Source organism: Camponotus floridanus, unplaced genomic scaffold, assembly GCF_003227725.1.
Source record: "Camponotus floridanus strain SB8 unplaced genomic scaffold, Cflo_v7.5 scaffold7, whole genome shotgun sequence".
Classification (NCBI taxonomy): Eukaryota; Metazoa; Arthropoda; class Insecta; order Hymenoptera; family Formicidae; genus Camponotus; species Camponotus floridanus.
Genome location: NW_020229838.1, coordinates 4234189 through 4259506, shown reverse-complemented (window position 1 = coordinate 4259506; position 25318 = coordinate 4234189). Strand labels below are relative to the sequence as shown.

Here is a 25318-nt window from a genome sequence, read left to right as displayed (position 1 = left end):
CGTGCACAATTTCTCTCTCTTTTCTACTCATTTTTTTCCTCTCCCTCTCTCTCTCTCTCTTTCTCTCTCTCTGTCTCTCTCTTCCTAACTTTTTTTCCAACGACGCATCATTCAAAATTCTCGCTCTAACCAGCCTATAATCGCGCGGACAAGCGCTTTCCTTCCGTTATAACATCCGTTCCATTCGTGTATTCGTACCGTTACGTTTGCCGCTCGCGAACATTCTCATATTAATAATATTCTTCGTAAAAGTAAAAAAGGTATTGCGCATGTATAACGAAGAAAGTGTAACACATAAGTATCAATGATAGCAAAATAATACTGCATAATACATACACATAACAATGCGATCGTGAGAGTATCTGTTGCGAATAAATCAGTTGCAAATAAAGTCATGTGATCTTTTTTTAAATTGCGTTTTAATTTTGCTCTTTTTATTTTCCTGAAATCCTAGAAATTTGTATTTAAACTAATCAAAGACAATTCTTTAGGAAATATTTTGAAATGTAAATTGATTACAAGAAGCAAGTGACCGAGTCTACCATCTCCAAGAGAGAAAGAGCGAGAGAGAGAGAGAGAGAGAGAGAAAGACTGGCAACGCTATGTTTCATATTTATTTGTACAATTATTTGTACAAATATGTATAATATATCGAGTAGCGGCAGCGGATGTACTGTATTTTAATGATGAGTATAGCTGTGCGAGTCTTGGAGACATCCCGAAGGTAACAGATTCGACGTATCCTCATCCGCGGAACTGCACAGCATCCCGACTAGGGTGTAATCCACGAAAGGTGGCAAATCTAAGTCAGCGGCAATCTGATCGCCGTAATTGTTGACGGTCCCATGAGTGACTGGTCCGGCACTCGTCATCTGCGGCATCCGCTCAACGATCTCGCAAGTATAATGGCAACGATCGTTACTGGGATAGAAGTAAGTCTCGGGACTGTTTTGAGAGCGGACGGACGTTTCCGTCACGCCGGAATTATGGAATAGCCTCTCTACGATTTCCGGAGCCTCCTGATTGTCATAGTTACCTTGAAGTTTCTCATCCAAATTTAGTCTAGACGAGTTCTGATGAACGACGCGATTGTGCGATTGATTCTTGCTATCAGCGTGCTCAAACATATGATGATATCCATCGAAGGCATACGGTTTATCTTGTTCGGAATTGCAATTACGTCGTGCCGCATCGTGCTGATCCTCGTTCTTGGGCCTCTGATAGAGATTATATTCCATTCTACTTATAATCGGGGCTTGACCATTGTTCTTGTAGCATTCGACTTCTCTGCGCGAGGCCAACAGATCTTCATCCTTGACTTCAAAACCTTCCAAATGTAATCTGTTGTCTTGTTGATTCTGAGACCAATAAGACTGTTCTTGCTCGTCCTTTGCGCTTCCTTCGATGAAATTTTTTTGGCTTTGCGATCTAGAATAGCTCTGATAATTTAGAGTATCGTTTATAGATTGATTTTGACTCTTTTCTTGCAGAACGTAATGATGCATCGTTTTTTTAGACGAAAATTCATTGGAAACTTTCTCAGGTTCGAAACCGGTAAAATAAAATCCTGGGACCCTTTCATCCTGGGACAAACTTAGATGGCTGCTGCTGGAATCTTCGCTAAGAAACTGATTCCAATAAGTTTGATCGTGCTGCTTTATTTCGTATTTGATGGTACCGCTGCCGAGGTCGAGTAGAGTCGGTGGTGAACGAGCCGTATCCTGGGGATTTGCAGAAAAATCCGGTCTTAATGGTTGATCCAATTGAAAGATCTCTTCCGGTTGGAAAAGATCGCCTGTAAAGGGATCGCGTGGAAAATCGCCGTAAATCTCCTGGGAAACCTGATTCGGCAGACAGTAACCGACAATGTCCTCCTGCGGCGGAGCGTTCTGCATCCAGTAGGATCCGTCTGTAGAGGACAATTGTTGAGAATATACCGTTGTCTGATGATGATGAGACTGCGGGTAGGATGGTACGTTGGTTTGTAGCGAACATATGCACTCGAAGGGTGGACAGGAGCATGAATATCCTACAATGGAAGAAAGAAAAGTTTATATGATTTTTGCTATATATTCCTCGCAATTATTGGTAACTGGCAAAAGGATACTTCATTTCTCGCGCATTGGTAAAAATATTCTTATTACACTCAACGAAAATTTAACGGATCCTAGCGAATTTAATGTGGATCGTTATAGTGAGAAAAATTACAGAAAATCAAGTAAAGAAGGATTGTGATTTTTTTTTACATTTCTAGCAGTAATTTTTGAAATACATCAGAGCTAGCCAATCATAAGCTGTAGTTGAGGGTGCGTTTCAAAATTCTACCGTGGAGTAGACTAGTATTGACTAATCAGAACACAAGAAGCAAAAATCTCTTTATTTTGATTGGTCGATTAAACGTTACTTTACTTTGCGAGTAAGATTTCCGAACATACTTGAAATGGCGGCTCGTACGTGACGTAGTATTTGACGTGATATTCGCGCGCTTCACATATTCGCTAACGTTCGGAAAAATGCAGTGATTTTTAAAGTTTATTTTCTCCCGTTATATAAAATAAACAAATTGTGATTTGCACAAATAATAAAAAATTCCATTCGGTAGTGAAATGTGTTACATAGTCTAATAGTTTTTCAACGATATATATATGCATACTTAATTTTCGTAAAAATTAACTCCATTCGCTAGTGACGTAAATATCGAGGTTACAAGTTTCGAATATCATATTCATATTTGATATCGTACAAGTGTAACAAGTGTCAAAAGTGTCGCAAATCAAGTATCGAACAATTTTAAAATTAACATTTACATCTACACGAAACGATATATCTTGCATCTTTAATGCGAACATAAGTCATCAATCTGCTGTTGGCGGAATGGAGTCATTAAGAAAGCGACAACATTTGGTAATTGATTATTTGCTTGCAAAATTCAAATGTAAAGTTTTACATGTACATATATATATATATATATACCCTAGCGAAAATAAATATTCGGAGCGCAAGCCGAATGTAAGAAAGTGTAAAGGGCCGTCTACAATGGCCGTAGCATAAAGTTGTAAGGTTGTAAGCGAAATGAACCAAATTTATTTCCTAAGGCTACTATGTATGTTCTACGGCGGACGCGCAATCAGAATTCATTTCGCTTACAATCTTACAATCTTATGCTACGGCCATTGTAGACGATCCTTAATAGAAGCATGACCGAAGCTCCTAAGAAGCATAAATTAAAACGCCGAAGCTTAAACGAAGCGTTAAACGCCTAAGCTTCAAGCTTCGTTTAAGCTTCAGCGTTTCAATTTATGCTTCTTAGGAGCTTCGTTTACGCTTCTATTACACTTGCATACATTCGCTCCGAATATTCATTTTCGCTAGGGTATATATACATATATATGTAATAAATGTATTTTTTTAATTCTATATTTTTAATTATATTTCAATGTGTGATGGTTGATGCCATCTTGCGAGCATGCATCCTACTTTGTGAAAGTTTCCTGCCTTTTATATATATATATTTACACATCTAAATTAATGGCGCCAATGTCATGTACATTCTTCACTTTTGATTAAAAGTTATTGAAATAGTAACCTTTGTCAGAAATTAATGGTGGTGGCTGCGTTGTTCTCGATGGCTGCTCAAGTGTATCCGTGCTCGGTCTTTTAGTTCCTTTTAGTGACATTAACTGGAATGAAACATGTATATAATTAATGTGATATAATTCGCTTATATATATTTTAATTATAATTTATCTTTTTTTTTGTTGATTGTAGGAAGGTGTGGCCGGTGATTGCGGTATGCGAACGGAATCTCTTTGTTGCAGTAAGTCATTTTTTTCGTTTGTAGTTAAATTATTTTCAAATGTAACTAATGTTTCGTATATATACCGATTGTGTTGTAAATTAAACGACAACCCAAGTCGGAATAATTATTTACCGCCCGATATAATTAAAGAAAATATCATCGTCCGCGAGATTTTATTCATATATTGATAAAAAGAAATTACGAATTTTTCTACTTTTGGATTAATTTCGCGATCAAACGCGCGAAATGTCTTACAAATTACCTTGGTGCTTAGGGCGGTCTCTTTAGCCAAAAAAATCGCCAGCCCTCTGACTCTTCTGCCGGCACCCACGCTTCTTCTCGCCTCAGATGTGGACTTGGCTTCCGGTCGCGGATGATCGTGCTGTCCCTTGGCTTGAAAAAAAATCGCGTGGTCCGTGTGTCGCCAAAAATGCGTCACGGGATAACCGCAATGTCCACGACACGACAATATTTCTAAACGACCGGTACACTGTCTATTGGGGCACGGTTTGCCCTGTTGTTTCTTCCTCGCCTAGAAGAATCAAAGTAAATTACGAGGATATCAAAAATTCGATATTTTATATGTATATATTATTATTATATTCTCTCGATGCGCACTTAATACTTTAATTGAAAAATTTTGATGCATAGTGCTGTTCAATCATGCGAAATAGAGCCGCGCAAATAAATTATAGATACAATATATTTCCTCAGACATTTGTAAACATGATGAGTCGCGAACGAGCGGGTAAAGTTTTGAATCGCGAAATAAAATAAGAATAATAGCGCGCGAACTCGTGCAACTATCGCGCGACACATTGTACATCTATTATCGGATCGAGATTGAAATTTATCGTTCCGTCCGTTTTTTACCTTATCGCAAATCGCCGGTCGGAGGTGAACCCTTCCACCACCGGGCAGTACGCACTCCTGAGAGCATACCAGAACGCCCAAGCAACTCTTCTTAAGGATGCTCACATTATGATTGTTGGTGTTTCTCATTGCCCAGCCAGAGGCGTGTTTTCTCGCTTCTTCGCAATCTGGTCCGTAGACTCTCCTCACGTGTCCATCCGCCCATTCGCACCAAGGATCGTATTCTACTACCTGACGTAAAATTTCATTTTTGATATTTTAAGGATACTACTTGATTTTTATCCAATTTTCTTTGAATTTTCCAATTCGAGCGTTTGTCTTAAAAAATGAATATTTCGCGCGACGCGACTCATCTCGATCATGAACACCACATTGAAATATTGAAAAAAGAGATTTACCCTCGGTACATTCGAATCGTTTATGTCCCATTCTTGATGAGGATGTTGTTGTTGATTGCCGGCGACAGGCGGCGACCCCACGCGACTTCTACAAAGATAAAATGAAATTTATACCCCTGAAGGTGAAGATGAAGCACTTGTATGTTTTGTAATTTCATTTCTTTAAACTTTAAAATTTTTTTATATCGACTACTATCGTATTACTTTAGCAAATTGACATTTTTTACAAATGCGAATTGAACTGTTGCGACCGATCTTGAAATTCTACAGTTCTTTTTGCTTTTTAAGATTAAATTGTGATTTAATTGTTGTTCTATAATCCAAGAATTAATTTAACATTACGCAATTGTGATTGTGGCTGCCAACTGCAGGATAAAATCTTGACTTGTGGTATGTATATAGCCGTATCTAACAATGTGAAACTTGTGGAAGTTCATGGATAGCATAACGTGACATGAAGCGTTCTTTCAGAACTCATATCTTTATATTACTTTATATTACTTGAAAAGATCGATTTTTGACATAAAATTATTTCTAAAATTTCAATTTGTATGCGATCATGCATCTATTTTTGCCAGGAATTCATTCAGAAGATTTATTGCATCCGATATGTTCTATCTAATACAGATATTGTATTTATTAAATTTATATGTTCCAATCGATAATAATAGGGAATTGCGAACAAAAATTTTCTTCTTTATTTGTAAATTTCTTATTTCATCTTTATTCAAAAAGTCATTCTTTTAATACTAATTTTTTTACAAAGATTTAACATTAATCGTGAAAAGAATAGTGTGAAAAAGTATCGGCAGGAAATTAACTCCATCGCGTATATTAATAATAATGAATATTCGGTTAATTCGTCGCTTTTGTTATCCGATTTTGCAAACGATGCCAAATAAAAAAAATATATATATATACATACATATGAAACTGTTTATAAATTCTCTTGAAGAAGTTTACAAAATTGCACAAAGTAACAGCATGGTTAATGAGAGATAGATAGCGATTATCGTAAATAGTTTGAATGGTATTGATGAAATCGTTTGTGTCGCTTTTTCGCAAAAATATGTATTTACTAAGATTTAAAATACTATGCAAAAATAGAATAATTTAATTACAACAAATAATATTCACTTTACTTTGAGTAATAAAAGACATATTGACATGTACACATAACGAGTGTGATCGAATCTTTCGGCATTAGTTTGTCGATCCCCAAATTTGCAATTGAATTAATTTACTTGTCACGTATATTTATCGGGGATTACGAGACATTGCGTATTGGTTTTCGCGAATTTTTTCTATGGGATTACCACAGGTTACGCGTCGGATGTATACATACATTGTTTCCATCGCAAATCACGTTTGGACGTTAATAATCCTGAAACATCTACTCGGGAACGCTTGATCGCTCGGAGGTCCTGTCCTCAACAACGCGAACCATCTCGCGAACCATCTCTTTTTTACGTTGATGCGATGAGTGCTAGAAAACCGCGGTTTTAATTACCACAATTATAGCGATCGCTAATTGCGTAAAGCATGTGTTTATTAATATACTTTTTAACTCGATATGACAACGTGTCAGTTCGATGTTTGATATATATTATTGAAATATTTCATTCAGATTTTCAATAGCAAGTACTCGCATCACTATCCATGTTGATATAGAAACAACTAGGAATTGACTTTTTTTTATTATATATTATCGCACGCTTGTCTATATATATTTTACATATCTTTAATATTAACTCTCTCTTTTATTCACGCGCGCGTATTCTATTTATATAAAAAGTTTTACACAAATGTCACATTTTTATGTATATCAAGCATGCATGAAATATTTCACCTAAATAAATTTAAAGAGAAGAGTATCGATTTTAATTAATTATTATAGAAAAATAATTTAAAATAATGTGCAGTGACAGTTGCATACATCTCACGATTAGTTCAAAATGATATATCAATTCTCATAATTTATTAATCGATGATTATTGCTTAAAAAAAAGCGGTAGCTTTTTATTATAATTCCAACATTCTTTATCGATGTTTCGTTATGCATAGCGAGGAAAAGCAAACGCGTGTTTATTGTACATTACGTCAACACTTGTTTCTCTCTCTCTCTCTTTCGGTTTTGCTCTCGGAACGGTGTAAAATTGAGCTAAAGGGCACGAGAGGGAGGATGAGGACAGCGCTAACGGAGAAAAGAGCGAGCTTAGGTGAATGATTGCCCGGATCGGTGATAAAGTCATCGCCTTTAGCTCCAAGTAAGATGATACATCGGCGGACGATGGTGCGCCAAGATTGTCCAGAGTCGAAGACGTACGCACACGCGCGTGAACATACGCGTGCATCCTGGAGTACCGTGATCCCCGAGAGAAAGAGATAAAAAGAGGCGAAAGAGAATAAGAGAGGGAAAGAAAAAACGTCTTCGTCGCTCTTTCTCGATGGTATGGGTGCGTTGAGAATTTCAGATATTAAAGCAGATACGCGTCACGACAAGGCCACTAAAATATCACGAAGGGCATACTGAAGGAAGAAATTTCTCGGTCCGTCTTCGTTCGTTCTTCTTTCCTTCTTTACCTCTCTCATTTCTCGTTTCCTCCTATCTCTCCTGATTTCTCTCTCATTTTCTGTCTCTCCTCTCTTTTCTTCGTTCGTTACTGTCTGTGTTTCTGTCTTCTCGCTGCGTTTGGATCTTTCCGCGAGATTAGCTTGCGAGTTAATCTCGCGTTTCTAAACGAGTTAATTCTCCGTTTTTTTATTCGAGTTATTACTCTTGTCGTTATCCGAAAACATCACGTCGATACTTGTATTATATTATAAATAAAAAATTAACAAAATATTTTCTCGCGCCATTTTATCCAAGAATAAGAACAGTTAATTATTACGATAATTCTTAAATGAACCTTCAGGAACATACAAATATTGCATATATAGCTCATCGCTAAGAAAAAGAATAAAACTTTTTCTCGTCTGAATCAAAAATGAAAAATAGAAATAACAATGTTTGGTAAGCGATATAATTTCAATCGGTTTTTTAATCGTGTTTTTTATTTTAATTTCTCATTTTTGTTTTTCAGTTTTTCTTTGCTTTTCATAAAATATATTTTTGAGAAGATTGTTTAATCCAACTATAGACTACTCGAGAAAAATCACGTAGTGTTAAGAATGTCATAGTAATTTTTCCCATTAAAATCAAAATTCTACTTACTTGAATTAATTTTATCCTTATTTTTTTTTAATGTTTGTTTAGCTCAGACGATAGGATATGTAAAATAGATCGTATTTAAATTTACATTGTTTGATATACTCATGATATAATAAGATAGAAAATCAAAAGACGAAAATGAGGCGAAAAATATTTTTTAACCGATTTAAGAAGTATGTATAAAAGATCTATGTGTATATATTGTATACATATATGTGTTTGTGTGAAAAACTTATAATGACTCGTAATTAAACTTAAAATATTCTACAATTTCTTTAAAAATAGAAATATATATATATATGTAATTCGAAGAAAATATTTATAACAACTTTTTAAAATCCATTAAGAATTAATCAATCAGATTGATAAAACCAGTTAATGCGCTAATTACGTTTAGTTTTTTTATTTATACAATATCAAATCTAGTAGTATTTATTTATTAACACAAAGTCTTTACGCATAATTTTGAATAATAGAATTGCGAGAGATAGTGCAAAAAGCTTAATAAAATGCGTCGCAATTCAATGAAATGCGATAGAACTAAAGAAAACCGGTCGGGTTGAATTTTTGCAAATCTGTCTTTTTGCCAATTCCCATGCATCATTCCAGAGCAAACCACGCTGATTCTGAGAGAAAAGGCGAACAAATGGCCGACAAGAGCAAGAACGACGTAAATAAAATCAGTTTGACGCCAAATTTAGGGAAACACGTGAGTCGTTTTATGACCGTAGGATATTTATTCGCAATTAGTTTGCAATACTAAGTTTACAATGTTACATTATTGATGAATATATTAAAGTTATAACATTAAGCTCGCAAATTTTTGAGAACGTCACGCAAAAATTTAAAATAAGATTTTGATGAAATAAGATTTTTGATCTTTTAATCCGATATCGAGAGAGATTAATTATATATTTTTCATACATTTCTTATGATGATATCAGCCATAATAAATCATGAGATTCCTTCCAGAAGTACATAGCAAAAAATTTGACATTCGAAATCTGACATTCGAAATTGTTCCTTGTTAGCTAATATCGTTGAATTATACTACCGCGAATAAACTGTCAGCTTCCATTCGGCTGCCGCTGAATAAAAGGATTCACAAGAAGGAGCTCGCGAAGGGTACCGCAGGTTCAAAGGGTCCTTCTTTCGAAGCAGCGGACAGGAAGAGAACGTTCTTGAGATTTGAGATAAAAGGGGATCGCGTTTTACATTCGTTTAATCTGTCTTTGAGGTGTTGGTCTGTGATCAATGGCGAGGCGGCAATACATTCTTAATCGAGTATAATAGTTTTCACGAAGACGACTATCTTCTCTCTGATTTAGAATCCTTGACTATTCGTTTTACCTTGACTAGTAGAATAAACGTAGGGCTCGGAAGCCTATCTTAGACAATTTATTACTAATAATTATTCAATTAAGAATATTTTATTTGTTTTGGGAAATAGTATCCTTGTATTTTTATTACATCAATTTTCTAACCATTATTTCTAAAATATTTTAAAGACTTTTGTTGTTTAATCATCCTTATATTTTTCGAAAATATGAGTTATTTAAAGTGAAAGAGTATTAAAATTATTATTATTAAAAATTATTATAAAGGAAACTTTTAGTAAAATGATAAGCATCGAAGAAGCGCAACTTTTGCGCATTCGTACATGATTTGATAAAACGCGCATGTGTAAACGAGAAGGTTTATAGAACACCTTGCGTCCAATCAAGTTTCCGTGATACGCCCACGCTACCAATAGGAGATTCGCAAAACTCGCAAAACACTCATTGATTAGATACTAGCTCTCTCTCTCGCTATTTCTCTCTCTCTCTCTCTCTCTCTCTCTCTCTCCCCCCCTCTTCCCGAAATAAAAAAAAATTAATAACAAAATACGATCATTATCGATTCTTTATATTTGTCAAACTATTACAAAACATTTAATATCTCATTAGCTTTAGTCTTAATTTAAATTGTGAAAAAGTATAACCCAACATATATTTTACAATTATAACCATAATTTTATTATACAACAAATATAAATTTAAAATACATTGTTACCTTCATGTGATTAATAAAATCTCTTAATCTATAAGACCAATTATGGATACTTACAAAACTACCATAGTCGATGCTCTTTCGTATAATTGATGTCTCGGTGCTTTGATGCCGGTCACACGATAAATTATTCGCCGGTCGCCGGTCCCAGTCACACGATAAACTATTCGCGATCACTTACGAACGTTTCTTTATCACAATCGCGGAATACACCACCTTTCGATCACGGATGAAGCACGAGTTAATTCTGCATTTCACTATGATCTAGACACAATTTTTTGGAGCGAATCAAAGTCTTTGAACAAATTTCGATCTTCATGGAAAACAATCAGTTGTTCAAAATCTATCATGTTGACAGTCGACAGGTTCGTGTTGCCGCTTCTTAGGATAATGTTCAAACTGTCTTAGTGAAAAGTAAATCAGTCGAGATTTTTGTGGATGTTCGCGAAATAATTGATAGATTTTGACGTTTGCTCTAAGATGAACGGGACGACGCCGATGCGTACAGCGCAACGTTGCTGTATGAACTGGTGAGGTAAGCGTGCGAACTAGCTGGACACCAGGCATATTGTACCCAGCAAAATGCGAGTATATCTTGGTTGCCCCCATATGTCGGCAGGCACCGCCTATGGGAGTGGTCGTGGCTAACCAATCGCCGGCTGTTTCCCTTTCGAGGGTGCCTAATTGACGATATAACAACCCCTCTCGCAACCTACGGAGGAATCGATCACTAGAGGTTTCTCCCTGTGGCAACGAGATTTCTACCAAACATCGTGGTCCAAAATTCCACCGTTCAGTGATATATCGAAATTATTATTGAAAGTAATCGAAATTAATCGTTTTAAAAACTATTAAAAACTATTCCATTTCTGTTATATTTCTGATTTGGAATCCGAGAGAAATCTTAAATATTTAGAAGACAGAATTATTTTTGAGAAAATGAAAAGATTGATAAATATCATGTTTAAAATTTGAGAAATATATATTTCATGTTTAAATAATCTATTATTAGACAATATATATTAGACAATATTTATTTTTTAATATAGATGTTGAAAATTACCGATATCGTAGACTTTTCTTTACGTATTCATATTATATTATACTATATTTAAGTTTACGGATATATATGACAAGTGTGACGATGATTACGAATTGATTAATAATTACTATTACGAGTTATTAATTACGGAAAAATTATTTTTGATAAATGTTATGTGTTTTAATAGCTTATTATTAATACTTATTTTTTAATATAAGTATATGAAATTATCGATATCATGAAAAAATTACATGTTAATTGATTAATTGTATGATGATGGCTTAGTTCATCGATAATCAGCTGGCAAGAGGGTGTTCCTCCCAGGTACCTCCTATTTTCTACCTTCCCTTTGCCTCTTCCAACCCGAGGTACCCGCATCCAAGAAACGGCCCGTTACGCTTCGATCGAACTCGAACCACGACGCAAACATATCTGTCGAGGTGAACGCGTCCTCGGAATTGTAAAGTTGCGATTTCAACCCGGAAAGAGAACTTACGATAGACATACTCTATGCGAATGTATCGCTGCAACTTTTCCAAAGATAGTTGTTTAGTTTTCCTATGCATTGCGCAAGCATGCATTCTTCATTTTGCATTTGTTGATAGTTTTATGTAAATTACATAATGATATAATCATGTCAAGTTGCTTTCAGAATCTTTGTTTCACAGTTAGATGATATAAAAAGAAATTTTTTAAATTTCTATTCTTCTCGATTAAATTTTCGGCATGCTTTATAACAATGTCCCTTTTTTTATACTCTATTTTATTCGTATAAACGAGGTTTATCATATGCGACAATCGACTTCCGCACTTTGCTCGCACGTGCGATTTGATCGCATATTCTGACACGTGTGTATAGCGATGTATTTAGCTTTACTTCCTACCACGTGCACACAGATGCATATTGAGTTTCTATTTGAGCTTACGCTCTTTAGTTTTTTATATAATTTTTTTTTTATACTAGGCTAAAAGTGAGCAAGTTTGTCGCCGAGTTTTTAATGATCTTATTTTTTTCGATATTACCTATTAATGAATATAAGGAGATATTATATTAATATCGAAAGATACGAAAGAAGGTAAAATCAGTCGTAAAACGTAAAAAAATATAAATTTTTAGGAGGAATTTGCAGTAAGCTTTTTAAGATTGATTTCTGAAGATTGTAAAATCCTAAAACTTATATTTTATACCGAATGACGGTTCCTTATTTCCTCCCCTCTCTCTCTCTCTCTCTCTTTTGTAGATCCATTAAACATGGAAGGACCGGGAAATCAGACGAGGAGAAACGGCAGAGGGTAGTGACGGGGTTAGAGGGAGAAAGAGAGACAGTTCGAGGCTGTTTAAATACAGAGAGTGTGCAATCAGGAATGTTTGCTGCGAGTGAGTGAGCGAGCGAGCGAGCAAACGACTGAGCGGATCAAAGGATAAACGTTGATGGGTTGGGGTGGCTGATAGCGGACTGATTTGATTGTCGGCCTCCGCTATTGTCCCGAAACTGGCCTATTGTACGCCACCGGGACAGTACACTCTGGTTACTTGCACACAGGTACTGAGCGTGTACCGGCGAATGCGTTCCTGTGCATGACACTATCTCTCCGACGTTATGTTATGCTCCCTAGTTTCTACGTAATAAACGCGCCGTGAGATCGCGCGACCGCCCTTCCTCTCTCTTCTCTCGTCAAGTTTCCCGAGACAATTATTGTGAATTATTATGAAAGAAAGAAAAGATCGTGCCCATTAGTATTTTTACCAGTTCTTTCTGACAAGCTATTAATTCGCCTTGTCACTTTGTGAAATGTTCTTTATTGCGTGGAAGAAGAATGAGTTTTTAATACCTTCTACCTTCTCAAATATATAGACATACATACGTATGTACGAATATTTATGAATACACTCGTTACACGCACGCATATTCATATATATTTAAATATTTATGTTTAATAAAAATACAATGTCAATTCATTTAGCAAGTCGACAAGACACACAGTATAAGTAATAAGTTATTAAATTTTTATTTCTTTATTTTTCTCTTTATATTTTCTCCTTTGCTCAGTTTTTATACTTTTCATACTCGAGTTAATTTTGTAAGTAATTGCCAAATGGCAGTTTGTAGAATAATATGAAAAAGGACAAATTTTCGGGCTTATCCGTACATCTGCCTCGCATTTGCATACAATGCGAGTCGCGTGTTCTAGCCAGCAACATGTAGGAGGAGAGATTTCCCCTCTTTTAGACTTTTAAATATTCCGTCACCTGTCAACTGTAACATACGTACACACTTAAATATAATATTTATATTCAACGGTTTCTAATTCTTCAATATATTTACACGAATAATTTTGATCGGTTAAATAGAATATATATTTATTACTTTTTCATAAAACTAAACAATTTCGTTCATATATAAGATTTTTTTACATCTTTCTGACAAACTCGCACTTTGATGTACTTTCATTTACATTTCCGACGATCGCTCTTTTCAGCTCAGACTCTGAAAGCCAGATGATGAGAACAACGTCGGCAACCAGCTCACGTCTCTAGGCTCGTGCCGGCTGCTTCCGGTTTTTCAAAGCGATGCTGCCTTCTGGGATCGAGATCTGATCTGACGTGAACTCCATAATCCATTCAGCATGAGTCAATCCGCCTGCTGCTTTGTAAATCGGTTAGGATTACAAATTCATCCGGCAGTCGAGATTGCATTTCTACATTATACACAGACGCGAAATCATGTTTATTATATTTCCCGAGTCTCGATCAGAGACTTATGAGGGACTCTTAAGGCCATTCTACAATGGCCGTAGCATAAGGTTGTAAGGCGTAAGACTCAAGAAATTGACCAATCACAGTCAAGTATTAAGAGAATACTCGACTGTGATTGGTCAATTTCTTGAGTCTTACGTCTTACAACCTTATGCTACGGCCATTGTAGAATGGCCTTTAGGAGTTGAGGGGAAAAAGCAGTGTGCATGCTCGTTTTCATCCCACCACGAGACAAAAGAGAAAGACAGAGATACCCGGAATCATCTCTCTGTCCTTTAGATCTTTCAGGCTGCGTTCGCTTTGTACGCTTACGCGCTGTGAGCATCATTCTGTCTTTATTGCACATCGAATATCAAACGAAGATAGAGCGATGCTTTCAGCACTAAAAACCGTCAAAACGAACGCAGCCTCAACGTTGCCTCTTACGGTAGGGGGGTCAGCCTATTCTATGGCCGGTATTCATAGTCCGATCTTATATTTAAGATCATTTTAAGTTCATTTTTAGATAATCTGTAGCCAATAGAATAATACATACAATATTTAAAGATGAACTTAAGATGATCTTAAATATAAGAACGGACTATAAATACCGGCCTATAAATCTATGATCGAGACTCGCTCGTTCCCAAGCCTCTATTCTTGATAAGCGCTCCCGATGATCTAGAGTCTCGAGATCCAGTCTCGCTGTCGGGAACGAGCGGGAGTGAGAGCAGATTTGCACGCCTCTAATGAACACAATACTTGCTTATCGCTTACTTTGCATTTTGTTTTTGTCTTGGACAGCGATTTCCGCCGACGGAAGCTATGAAAACATTGTAGTCTTCATAATGTATTCTCAAAAAAAGCTGATATCTATTGTACTCGCGTTCAACCGATGTCACCCCTGAAAACGCGGTCTTCAGATTGAGAAAAAACTATCCCTCCTAATGTATCCCTATTGTTTCGTGACATATTCTTAGGTCCTCGAGTCACAGCGAGGAATTTTCATAATCGTTAGTTTATAATCATTTTTCACATTAGCAAGAAATGCGTGAAAAAGAATTAAGAAAGGGTTCTCTCGTTACAATTGAAGACAAATTGCTAAAAAACTTTCATAATTTTTTGAACATTGCACAACATTTTTATAAAGTGTCTGGAATGGTTTATATATAAAAAATTATCCTTAATTCGTGAGCTCTGCTTCCATTTAATTACGTAATTGATATAAACAGGTCTATGGTTCACACGGATAATACCTGCACCCCTCATCGTAATCTCTTTGTTTTCCCACATTTATTACATTGTATCGGAAATCTTATCTAGTATCGATGGGAATAAGATTCTAGTATGACAAACATATCTCGACATAAATAGTATATACTTAATTAACAAATACTTAATAACTTAAGTTAGTACAATTGAAAAGAAGAGAATAATGTCATATCGTATATAATAAATCAAATGTCATTTGGATTGTTATTTCAAATATAATATTTTCTTGAGTTTGCTTTTTGGACGATGTAGAAGAGATGTAGGGAGTTTTAAGATTTAAATGCCGCGTGTTAGGCGTTAGTTAGACCTTCCATCCAAGGATTCTCATTGTGTGCCAATTGAACCTTGTTTATAAGCCAGGGGGGGTGAGGTTTATAAGCCAGGAGGTAGTAGGTCTAATTGATTTAAATTAGAAGACCGAATAACGCACAGAGCGACGTGAAAAATTGTTATCGTCCAGTCGAATCTTTCCACTATACGGGAGCATTTATACATTTTTTACCTGTCTCTCGTCTCACATAAGTCACCATTCTACATTTTTTTAGATGAATTTCATCGTGCCCCACAGACTTTCATTAGGGCACCCGTATGCACTCAGCTGCAAATTCACGATTCATGATAGACATGTACATGTTATTTCATGGTTATAAGGCTATTTTATAGGTCAACTATCGTGCCTAGGATCTTTGATTTTTCGATTCCGATTGTGTGTGTTTTTCTTTTTCTTTATTCCTTGGTTTATTTTTTTGAAGAAAAAGAGAAAGAGTGGAAGGGCGGGAAAGAATAGACGTAGAGGTAAAGCAGATCAAAATATGTCTAATGTAAATACATGCAAATCTATGCAAAAATGTCATGATACAATTAATTCTCTAATACTTATGATATAATAATAATCAATGATAACTCAATATTTATTTATGGACTAGCTTCATTAAGTTTTAATTAGTAAACTGTATTAGTAATAATTTGTGCATAAATTAAAAACATTCTTCGATCCTTTACATTGTGTGATATAAATGATCTGATCTTGAGTATGAATTACACAATAAAGTAACATAATATTAAGCAACATTATAGAGATATTATTACATTATATATAATATAATATTCTTGTATAATAAATATAATGATTTAAGATAGGCCATTCATAAAATACTAATCCTACTATTAAAAATAGTCTCTTTCGTCGTTTTATTCGGATGCACGAGGACATTACGACGCAATAGTTTGCGCATAAATTAAAACGTTGTTCGACCCTTTATGTTGGTATCCTACGGGGAAGATCCGCCGCAACCGAAGCCAGGCACGCGCAGTTGATATAAATTTCAAAATTTTTAAAAATCACCCCTTTTGCGAGGTCTTTTTGGAGGCCAACGATCGCTACTCGTCAGTTTTATTAAATACGTGGACACATCGTGGAATATCGAAATGTTAAATATATTAGCTAGAATATATTATTCCACAAAATTGCATTCCAAAGTCTCGGAGCCGGCAGAAGGTACTTCTTCTATTTGTACTTTGTAAATCCCTGTAACTTTATACGATGGGTATCGCAAAAGGGGTTATCAACAAATGTGTTCAAACATATAGGGTGTCACCAGACGCGAAAGGGGAGCCAACTAAGACTAACCAACCCCTAGTGTCAATAATCAATTTTGTAATCCTTTCAGCGCGAGGGATCCGATCGATGATGTGCTTGTAACCGTTGAGAATCGATTTACAAATGACTTCTTAATTTAATAATCATAATCGGAATTTTACAAATTGGCATGTCCGATGCGAGAGAGTCATTAATATCTTTAATTCTACTTCAACTAATTGCCCAAGCACATTTATAATTTTACATTAAAATCTACATTTTATCTATATTTAATTGAGAAATTAAAAATTATTAAAACGCTTGCTGGTAAACACAATAATTATTAATGATACATTGAGTGCAGCACAATCAAATCAAATGTGCAAGAGTGCAACATTTGTATTTGTAACATTCCTTGAGAACGACAATAGCCTCTAACAAGCATTCTCATGATGGATCGTGGGCATTCTTCCTTTAAATGTAGGCACGAGCTACATTTCGACAAAGAAAAGCAGGAAACGTGCGATCATACGAAAAGATTCGAAATTTTGACACAAACCGATTTGAAAGTTACACCCACGATATTCGCGATAGACATTAAATTCAAACTGAAAGGTTACTGGCCAAACCAAACAAACATTGAGTTTTCAAAAATTATTGTCACCGCATCATCGCACATCTCGGAATGGGAAGTCCTGAAAATGATTGGTTCTCGAAAAGCTGAAATATCTCTAAAGAACCATCGAAGCCTTTTATTTTTCCATCGCTTTTGGCACGCGCTCTTTTTGAATAGGAACGCTTGACTTGATTCGCATCAGCTCTATGAATAGTCGATCGCAGTCTATTAAAGTGAAATGATTATCTTCCGCATTGACAGATCGAGCAGATTTCTGTAGAGAAGACGTGTGGCAAATACGGTTGCCTGTAATTCTATACGGGAGTAAGTCTAGCGAAAAAAGCACGATATAAAGATTTTTTCAATTCTTTTGTTAGTCAATATATACATATACATAAATTTTTAAAATATAAAAATTTACCTATATATAATATAATTTAATATAAATTAATTTTTAAACGAGTTATTGAGAACGTGAAATGTTTATAAAATCTAAGCCGAGAAAGAGAAACGGAGAGAGAGCATATTACATGTTATAAAAATTGTGATAAGTTATCGACGAGATATATATTAACAAAATATGTGAGATTTAAGGCATCTTCTTCTTAATGCAATAAAATATTGATTATTTATTTTTGAAATTAATTATTTATTCTATATCAATCAACATCTACACATTGTGAAAATATGTGTGAATGATGAAAAATTATACAGTATATATAGTCTGGAAGTATCCCATTATTTATGATTACTTGGCATTTTTAGCGTTAAGCATACGAAAAGAAAGACAAAAGATGTAAAATGAATTTCTTTTTTTTTTTTAATGCCAGAGCACTTCTCCTCATCTCCTCGCCCCTCGATGACGAACCGGCGCGAGGAGATGTGAAAAATTGCTTAACGCTTATACAATGGATGCTCGATTAATACTTACTATGTCTATGTGTATAATAATGTAATAATATTTAAAATATCATAGCGATTGGAAGAGTTCAACCGCTGTTACCGCGAAACCCGATCTCTATTAGAGATGTATTAAAAGCATCATAAAGAGGCTTGTCAAATGGCAATCATCCCCTATTATGTAACGTATCGCTCCCTTTCCTACGCTCCGTTGCCGTCGTGTGACTCGTGTGAACTCTGCGGAAAAGATAGGAAGATAGGTAGTGGAAATCTGGTCGAGAAATAATGCAGTGTGCGTGTATGTGTCGCGGCTTACGAAGAAGAGGTAAACTGATCAGTCATGTCATGCCTTATTGGCTCGTCAAGCTGCCCACATCGTACAATTAAAGCATTCGTTTTCACGTGGTGACCTTCTTGTCGCAGCCTCTCACGATATTTTTTCCAAATCCCCGGATTGATTCTAAACAATTTCTGATTCTTGTAATTTATAATTATTGTGCATTCGCAATGTGATAATTACAAAGGGAGAGAGAATTTAAGAGAATTAAGACAATTAATAAGAATTTATATTTTGTAAACTTATAAATTTCATTTCGCATTTTATAATTCTATGAAATTATTTGTAAGGAAGCGACGGAAGAAAAAATTTAGATTTAATTTTAATTTAATTTTAAATCGAAGGAGGGGTTTTTATAAACTCTAAGCGATATGAAAATCATATATCTGCTAAATAATAATTTGCGAGAAAGTGTCACTTCGCTGAACGGTGCTCATCGGTGTACAGCCTGTTATCAGGATATCGCCGTTTAACAGCGTAATGCATGACGGCGGAAAGACCACCTGGCGCACGCGACCACGTGTCGGACGTAGTGGACACGTGTCCGCCATGCATGTCCTTCGAAAAGCATCGCTCGTGCCATTCGCATATCTAGCCGTGGAAACGTCACTTTATGGCGTACTCCCTCAAAAATACGTATTATCGCCACGTATGTATGTATGCTATTGTCCCTCAACAATTAATTATCGTTGTTTTCCTGACTAATCTTAACGACAATTTCATTATAGTTATCGAAATCGCTCGGTAATTAGAATATTGCAGTCGTATACTAGATGCGATGCAAAATTTCGAAAACAAAATTTTTGAAAGGAGAAACGTCTTAATTCTAATTTAAAACGCGAAGAAAATAATCTGACGGATAATTGGACGTATATTATGAGCGATGGGGCTTAACGGCAAGCCTACGTTATAAGCGAACGCATCTTTCGGAGCGTCCAAATAAACCAATATTTTTCCCATGGATATACATAAGCGATTCTTACGGCGAGGGTGCACTTCACTGACAGCATGGGGATACGGGTGCGCCGCGTACATACCCCATGCTGCGCGGAGCAATACGCTACCAGTCCGAAAGCAACCCCATAAACATCCTGCGCTCTCTTTACTCGGACCTCGAGTGCGCTCGTGTGAATGTACTACTCGAGTGTCTCGCGAATCGAATCGTTACTGCTTTAACAAACTGTTAACAGCCGTACGGGACAATTTATGGAATAGCAAACAGCGCGATTAATCCGTCCGGCTCGCATCATGCAAATAATTGCCAATTTTACTTTTTCTTTTAACATTCTTTGACGATAAACTATTTTTAATGCCACTCGATTTTTTCGGGATAAATATAATTACGCGTGCCTCTTTCCGTGCAATTGTTAAATATGTACAATATATTTCAAGCGTTTAGGTTCGATTTTTGAGAGATAGTTGACGGGATTACAGAGGAAAAGTCAATAGTCAACGAAGGACAAGCAGATTAGTGACGGATTGATTCGCAGGGAGACGACTGGTGGGGGACATCGCGACTGAAATTCTCCGACTGACCTTCGATACGGATGCCAGCGGTACAAATGAACGGAATTAAGGGGCTTTTAGAGGCGTACGCGCGCGCACACCCGCTCGTCGCATTTAGCAGGGGTAGATAACTCCCGAGAGAATCACGAGGGGGCGAGAACGGAGCGGGAACGTTCGAGGGGTGCCCTTTGATTGGTGTGGGAAGATTCACCGCCAGTTAAGCTCTGCCACTGACTGCTCCTGCTAGGGAATTTCCCGACACGTAACACCCACAAAGGAAACGCAAAGGGTGGTCGTGTATACTATTCTCTAATTGACGATTACTATCCTACCGCTGCTATTTACCGACGTTGCTTTCCTAAAATTATTCCGCGAAACTTGGAGCTTCTACGACAGCGTGTCGATTTTCCGCAGTATCGCGAAGAAAAATTTCGCCGTTTAAAAATCTCATCATTTTTTTAAACTCTGCATTTGATCGTATTCTGCTTTTCCTGTTATTCGCGATACGATCTTTCGATTTGTCGATCATCACCAGGTCCGCAGCATTACCGATTCATTGGAGGTTAAATAATCGAGGGTTGCGCATCAAGTAGCGTTTATCCGGCGGGTGTCATAAACACGCCCCCTTCCGCCGTGGTCGTCTCCGTCGTAGTTCTCCATTGTCTTCTCGGTACAAAGCCACAAAGCGATCCCTGATGATGCAACGGTTCGGCTGAGAAATTGCAGCAAGTCGGACGGTCGCGGTTTAAGATGTTTGTCTTGCGGTAGCCAGGCCGAAATGACGTACTATTATTCTATACGTATCTATCTCAAGAGCAAGAACCCCTTTTGCGAACGAATGCGCGTTTCGGCGGATCTAATTGTAAGACTTCCACGTGGAGATGAGCGCTACTTGCTGAAGTTGAAAGACGTACCCACAAATTTAGAGCAAGGTCTTTAAAATACGATTCGATCCGGCGACGAACCATTCTTTCTCAATTCGTTTATTCTTCTTATTATTAAGTTGTTGTATATGTATCGCTATTATTAAGTTATGTATAGAGGCGTGCAAATCTGCTCCCGCTCGTTCCCGACTCGATGCTATATTAGATGGAGTGGGGGTAGAAATCTAGCAACATCCATCCATCTAATATCATCGAGCTCGCTCGTTCCCGAACCTCTATTCTCGATAGTGCAATGCTCTAATCTAGAGCCCGATAATCTAGAGTCTTGAGAATCCAGTCTCGCTGTCAGGAACGAGCGGAAGTGAGAGATTTGCACGCCTTACGTATACCCATCGCTTCACACGCTGACAATGAGATTCCTTTCTTCGACGAATTTAATTCGATGATTCCAATCCCGCATCGCGCAATATTCGATGCTCTATGACGTCGAATATCAGCAGCTGTTTAGACGACAGATTGCCATGCGATTTGAACGAATTTGGCAGAAACGCGATAGCCTTTCTCTATAATTGCTCGCTAATAATACTCGTATATCCCTGCTACGTTATTTTGTCGCGTCTGACCTCACGAGCGAGATATGACGCTCGATGTTCCGGAATTTGGCCGGCCATATGTGAATACGGGAGGTATCGTGAAGTGGCAAGCAGTTCGATTCATTCACCGTGAAGAATTTATTCACTGCCCGGTGGCTAATTGCTTAACCGTCACGATGTGCTCCGTGCTCGATGCGCTCTTTGAGGTTTCGTCGCCGCCTCTTCGCCTCTTCTTAGGTTCTTGTTCCTCCGTTACCGCCACTTCCGATCATTGGGATCGTGCTCGTCGTCAAACAATATCCTCTTTTGTTCCACCCTTTCGGTAGTTTCGAGAGCGCTCTCTTGAAAATTTGTTTCTCCTTCTTGCTTTTTTCTTATGATTTTAAGTATAAAACGATACTGGCATTATATCACTCGTTTTAATTGCGTGTAAGCGCGCACATATTACATACATGTACTTTATATAATATGAATAAAGTGTATAATTATAACAAATTTTTGTAGTAATAAGTACATCGTTGAAATGGACTACATCTAAAGATAAGAGACTAGCGACTCATCTCTAATGAAAGCAAATTAAGTTAGAAATTAAATCGAGTTTCATATCGTGTACATATTCATTTAATTCGTGCCTCTAATCGAACAGAAGGAGCCGCATTAAGAGGAGATGAATCATAGAGGTTAACGCGTCCACATCTCATTTTGCCTCTCTTCGCACCGTGAAGTAATTGCAGCCTGGATCAGGGAACGGCAATAGAGTGAGGAGGACGGGGCGGGGCAGAAGGGAAGAATAGATCCGGCGCGATACGTTTATTCCCTCGTGCCATGACGCAATTTGTGGAAATAACGATTGTACATAATTGCTCTTTTTTAGGGATGGCCTAAAAATTGCGTGCCGCGTAAAGCGGCGTTTTCACGCTACCGATGTAACTGAGGCCCCGACGGTTTTTCGAGAAATTAATTGTCTCATTCCGCTTATTCGTTCTCTGTTTGGAGCTATTTCTAATTACGTGATTTCGAATTAAATAATTTTGACCGGAATTTGCAAACGTGATTAAATTGGCGAGCGAATATTCTTTCGAACAATATCTCTCGCGAGGAATCACATTGGATGTGGTTTCTCCATGAAACCATATTGCCACCTCCGCATCTGCCGTAAATACCTCTCTAATTTATATCGTTTTAAACGCTCGAGACCCCCTTTGATGATGTGCGTAAAGCATCCGAAAAAAAATGGAATGAGAAACTGTGGCATACGTTTTCGTCGAGCTATGCGTAGGGTAAGTAGGGACGGCGCGATGGCACCAGTTGCTCGCAGCCATAATCGCTGCAATTACGTATGGAAATTCCTGATTCATCCCATCATGTTTGATAACAATCCTACTTTTCATGCGAATTACCAACGCTTCGCTGCTCACGAGCTAATTATCGTGTCTTCTAATTTCTTAAATCGTCGCACGACAAATTCGCGAAACGATAAATGTCGTTTACGTTTAAATCAAATAATCGATTAATTTATTATTCAATTACTAAGCGAAAGTACTGATCAATTTTTTAAATTTTCAATCCCTAATATACATACAATAAATATTGCGTGTGTGTACGCGCAGATTTTTCGCAGTGTATTTATCGTCGTAATTTTGTGTGCGTTTCGAGATAGAAACGATGCATCAATAGAAAGATGATCTTGAACGAGGCCTGAAAAGGGACCCCTCTCTCGAGGGATCTTTTATGCAAAGACATGTCTGTCGCGATGCTGCACGAGGCAGGGTTGAAAGTTTTAGGTTACCGCCGTGTGTGGCGCCTCAGGTGTCTTTGATCCTTTTCATAGGTAAATACGCGATTCGTAGCTTTCACAGTTGTGCGGTTTATCGCGAGAAATAGGACGTATATATTTTCGAGAAAAATTACTCGCAACATTTTCTACCGTTAAAGAATTAAAGTTTGTACAAACAATATATATAGTATCGGTATAATGTAATTTATTCTTTTTTGTTTATATTATTTTGTATATTTATTATTTATTTATTTATCTATTATTTATTATATATTTATTCTTTTTTGTTTACATATGTATATTTATCATTTTATAAACTTTATTTGGAGAAAGTCACCAATGGCCAGTATAAAGGCGAACGATCTCATTTATGTTAAAGGAACCAATGAATAATTATCAACTAGCAACACGCGAGGAAAATATCGCGTACTACAAAAGTTATAATTACAAATGTGCACGCGTTTCAGTTTCAACCGAGCAGGTGATGCACGAGGCGAAATAGATAATGGTTAAAGCAAATACGCGATAATTATAACATACGGGCTGATTATCTACCGCGAACTTTCCGTATTTAGCTTTTACCGCGCGAACGTTTCAGTATCGCTTATTTATTGGCAATATTTGTCTTGGCAATTCATCTTTGTGCTTTTCTCATATACAACGATAATATTAAATATATCCTTTTGGTATCCTTTGGTAAAAAAATGTATCAGTTTTATATCGCATAAAAATATATAAAATGTAATTTATTTGATTTCTCGGACGCATTTTTTATGCGTGAAACCGTTTTATGAATTGTACTAAAAATTTCAAACGACTCAATAATATAACTTTACGGAATAAAAAACATTAACTCTCGCATTTTGAGCGTCATCGAAATATCGTTTGGAAGCATAAACGTATCGAATATCATCGTGTATGGTGTGCATCTTTGTATTTGTGAATGATTGTACGCATCCACCCTTAGTTCATTAGCGTCAATAGAAAGCGATGGGACTTTCCTGCATATTTCGCGGCACGAGTTTACTTACATCTACGCCTGCTTCTCCGTATTAACGCAATATGCCTCGGAATACATTCGTTATGCTCTTGCAACATCATCCTCGTTTATTTTAGGGATCGCGTCCAATATACAGACGGAAACTACCCATATTCGATAATCCACATATGAGAGTAGTAATTTAATCGTCGTTGAAACGTTTCGATGCATTTTGAATTTAATGCGTTATATTTCAGTACCAATCGATCGACTTTCTATTTAGACCATCGTCATCGCACAATAATATACACCGAAATAAAATGTGGATCTTAGGGATGCGTACAGAGAATAAAATTTTTATAGCATTTATTACATTATCAAGAACATTTCTAACGTTTTCATCTCTTAATGATAATATTGCAAAAAATATTTCGAAATTATTAAGAATCAACGTCGAGTAATGTGACATGGATGTGATTTTCTTGGCATCAATTGATATTAAATTACGAAAAATTGCACTCGTCATTAACATTAGAATTGCAATTGTAATTAATGATTACTTACCGTAATTTTTTGTGCCAGAAAGACTTTAACGACTTTGCTAAATAATAGTCAACAGAACGATTATAATGTCGTGCTAGATATTATGTTATTACATTGTTGTATATTTTGCAGCGTTCATTTAATTGGGCGAGTGTGTGAAATAGTTATCACGTACGAATGTAAATGGTAATGGTAAAGCACATGAAAATCCGCTACTTTCTCG

General features: G+C 36.6%; 1 protein-coding gene across 2 annotated transcripts; it reads right to left on the bottom strand.

The window, feature by feature from the left end:
* Positions 1-124: 124 nt before the first annotated feature.
* On the bottom strand, positions 125-10797 carry LOC105251675 (transcription factor glial cells missing). Of its 2 annotated transcripts, none has more exons than XM_025413791.1 (6): positions 10388-10797; positions 5071-5158; positions 4673-4903; positions 4062-4331; positions 3587-3680; positions 125-2029 (listed from the first exon to the last, which is right to left on the bottom strand). In XM_025413791.1, exons 1-6 carry the CDS (start codon positions 10396-10398, stop codon positions 681-683), a joined length of 2043 nt encoding a protein of 680 aa, XP_025269576.1. In that variant the 5' UTR covers positions 10399-10797; the 3' UTR covers positions 125-680. The 2 variants fall into 2 exon arrangements, with proteins under 2 accessions (XP_025269576.1, XP_025269577.1); XM_025413792.1 differs by lacking the exon at positions 10388-10797 and adding an exon at positions 6416-6454.
* Positions 10798-25318: the final 14521 nt, after the last annotated feature.

Coding starts and splice junctions, on each gene's coding strand:
- LOC105251675 (XM_025413791.1), bottom strand. Junction 4,904..5,070: donor ACGATTCGAATGTACCGAGG/GTAAATCTCTTT, acceptor ATTTTACGTCAG/GTAGTAGAATACGATCCTTG. Junction 4,332..4,672: donor GACCGGCGATTTGCGATAAG/GTAAAAAACGGA, acceptor TGATTCTTCTAG/GCGAGGAAGAAACAACAGGG.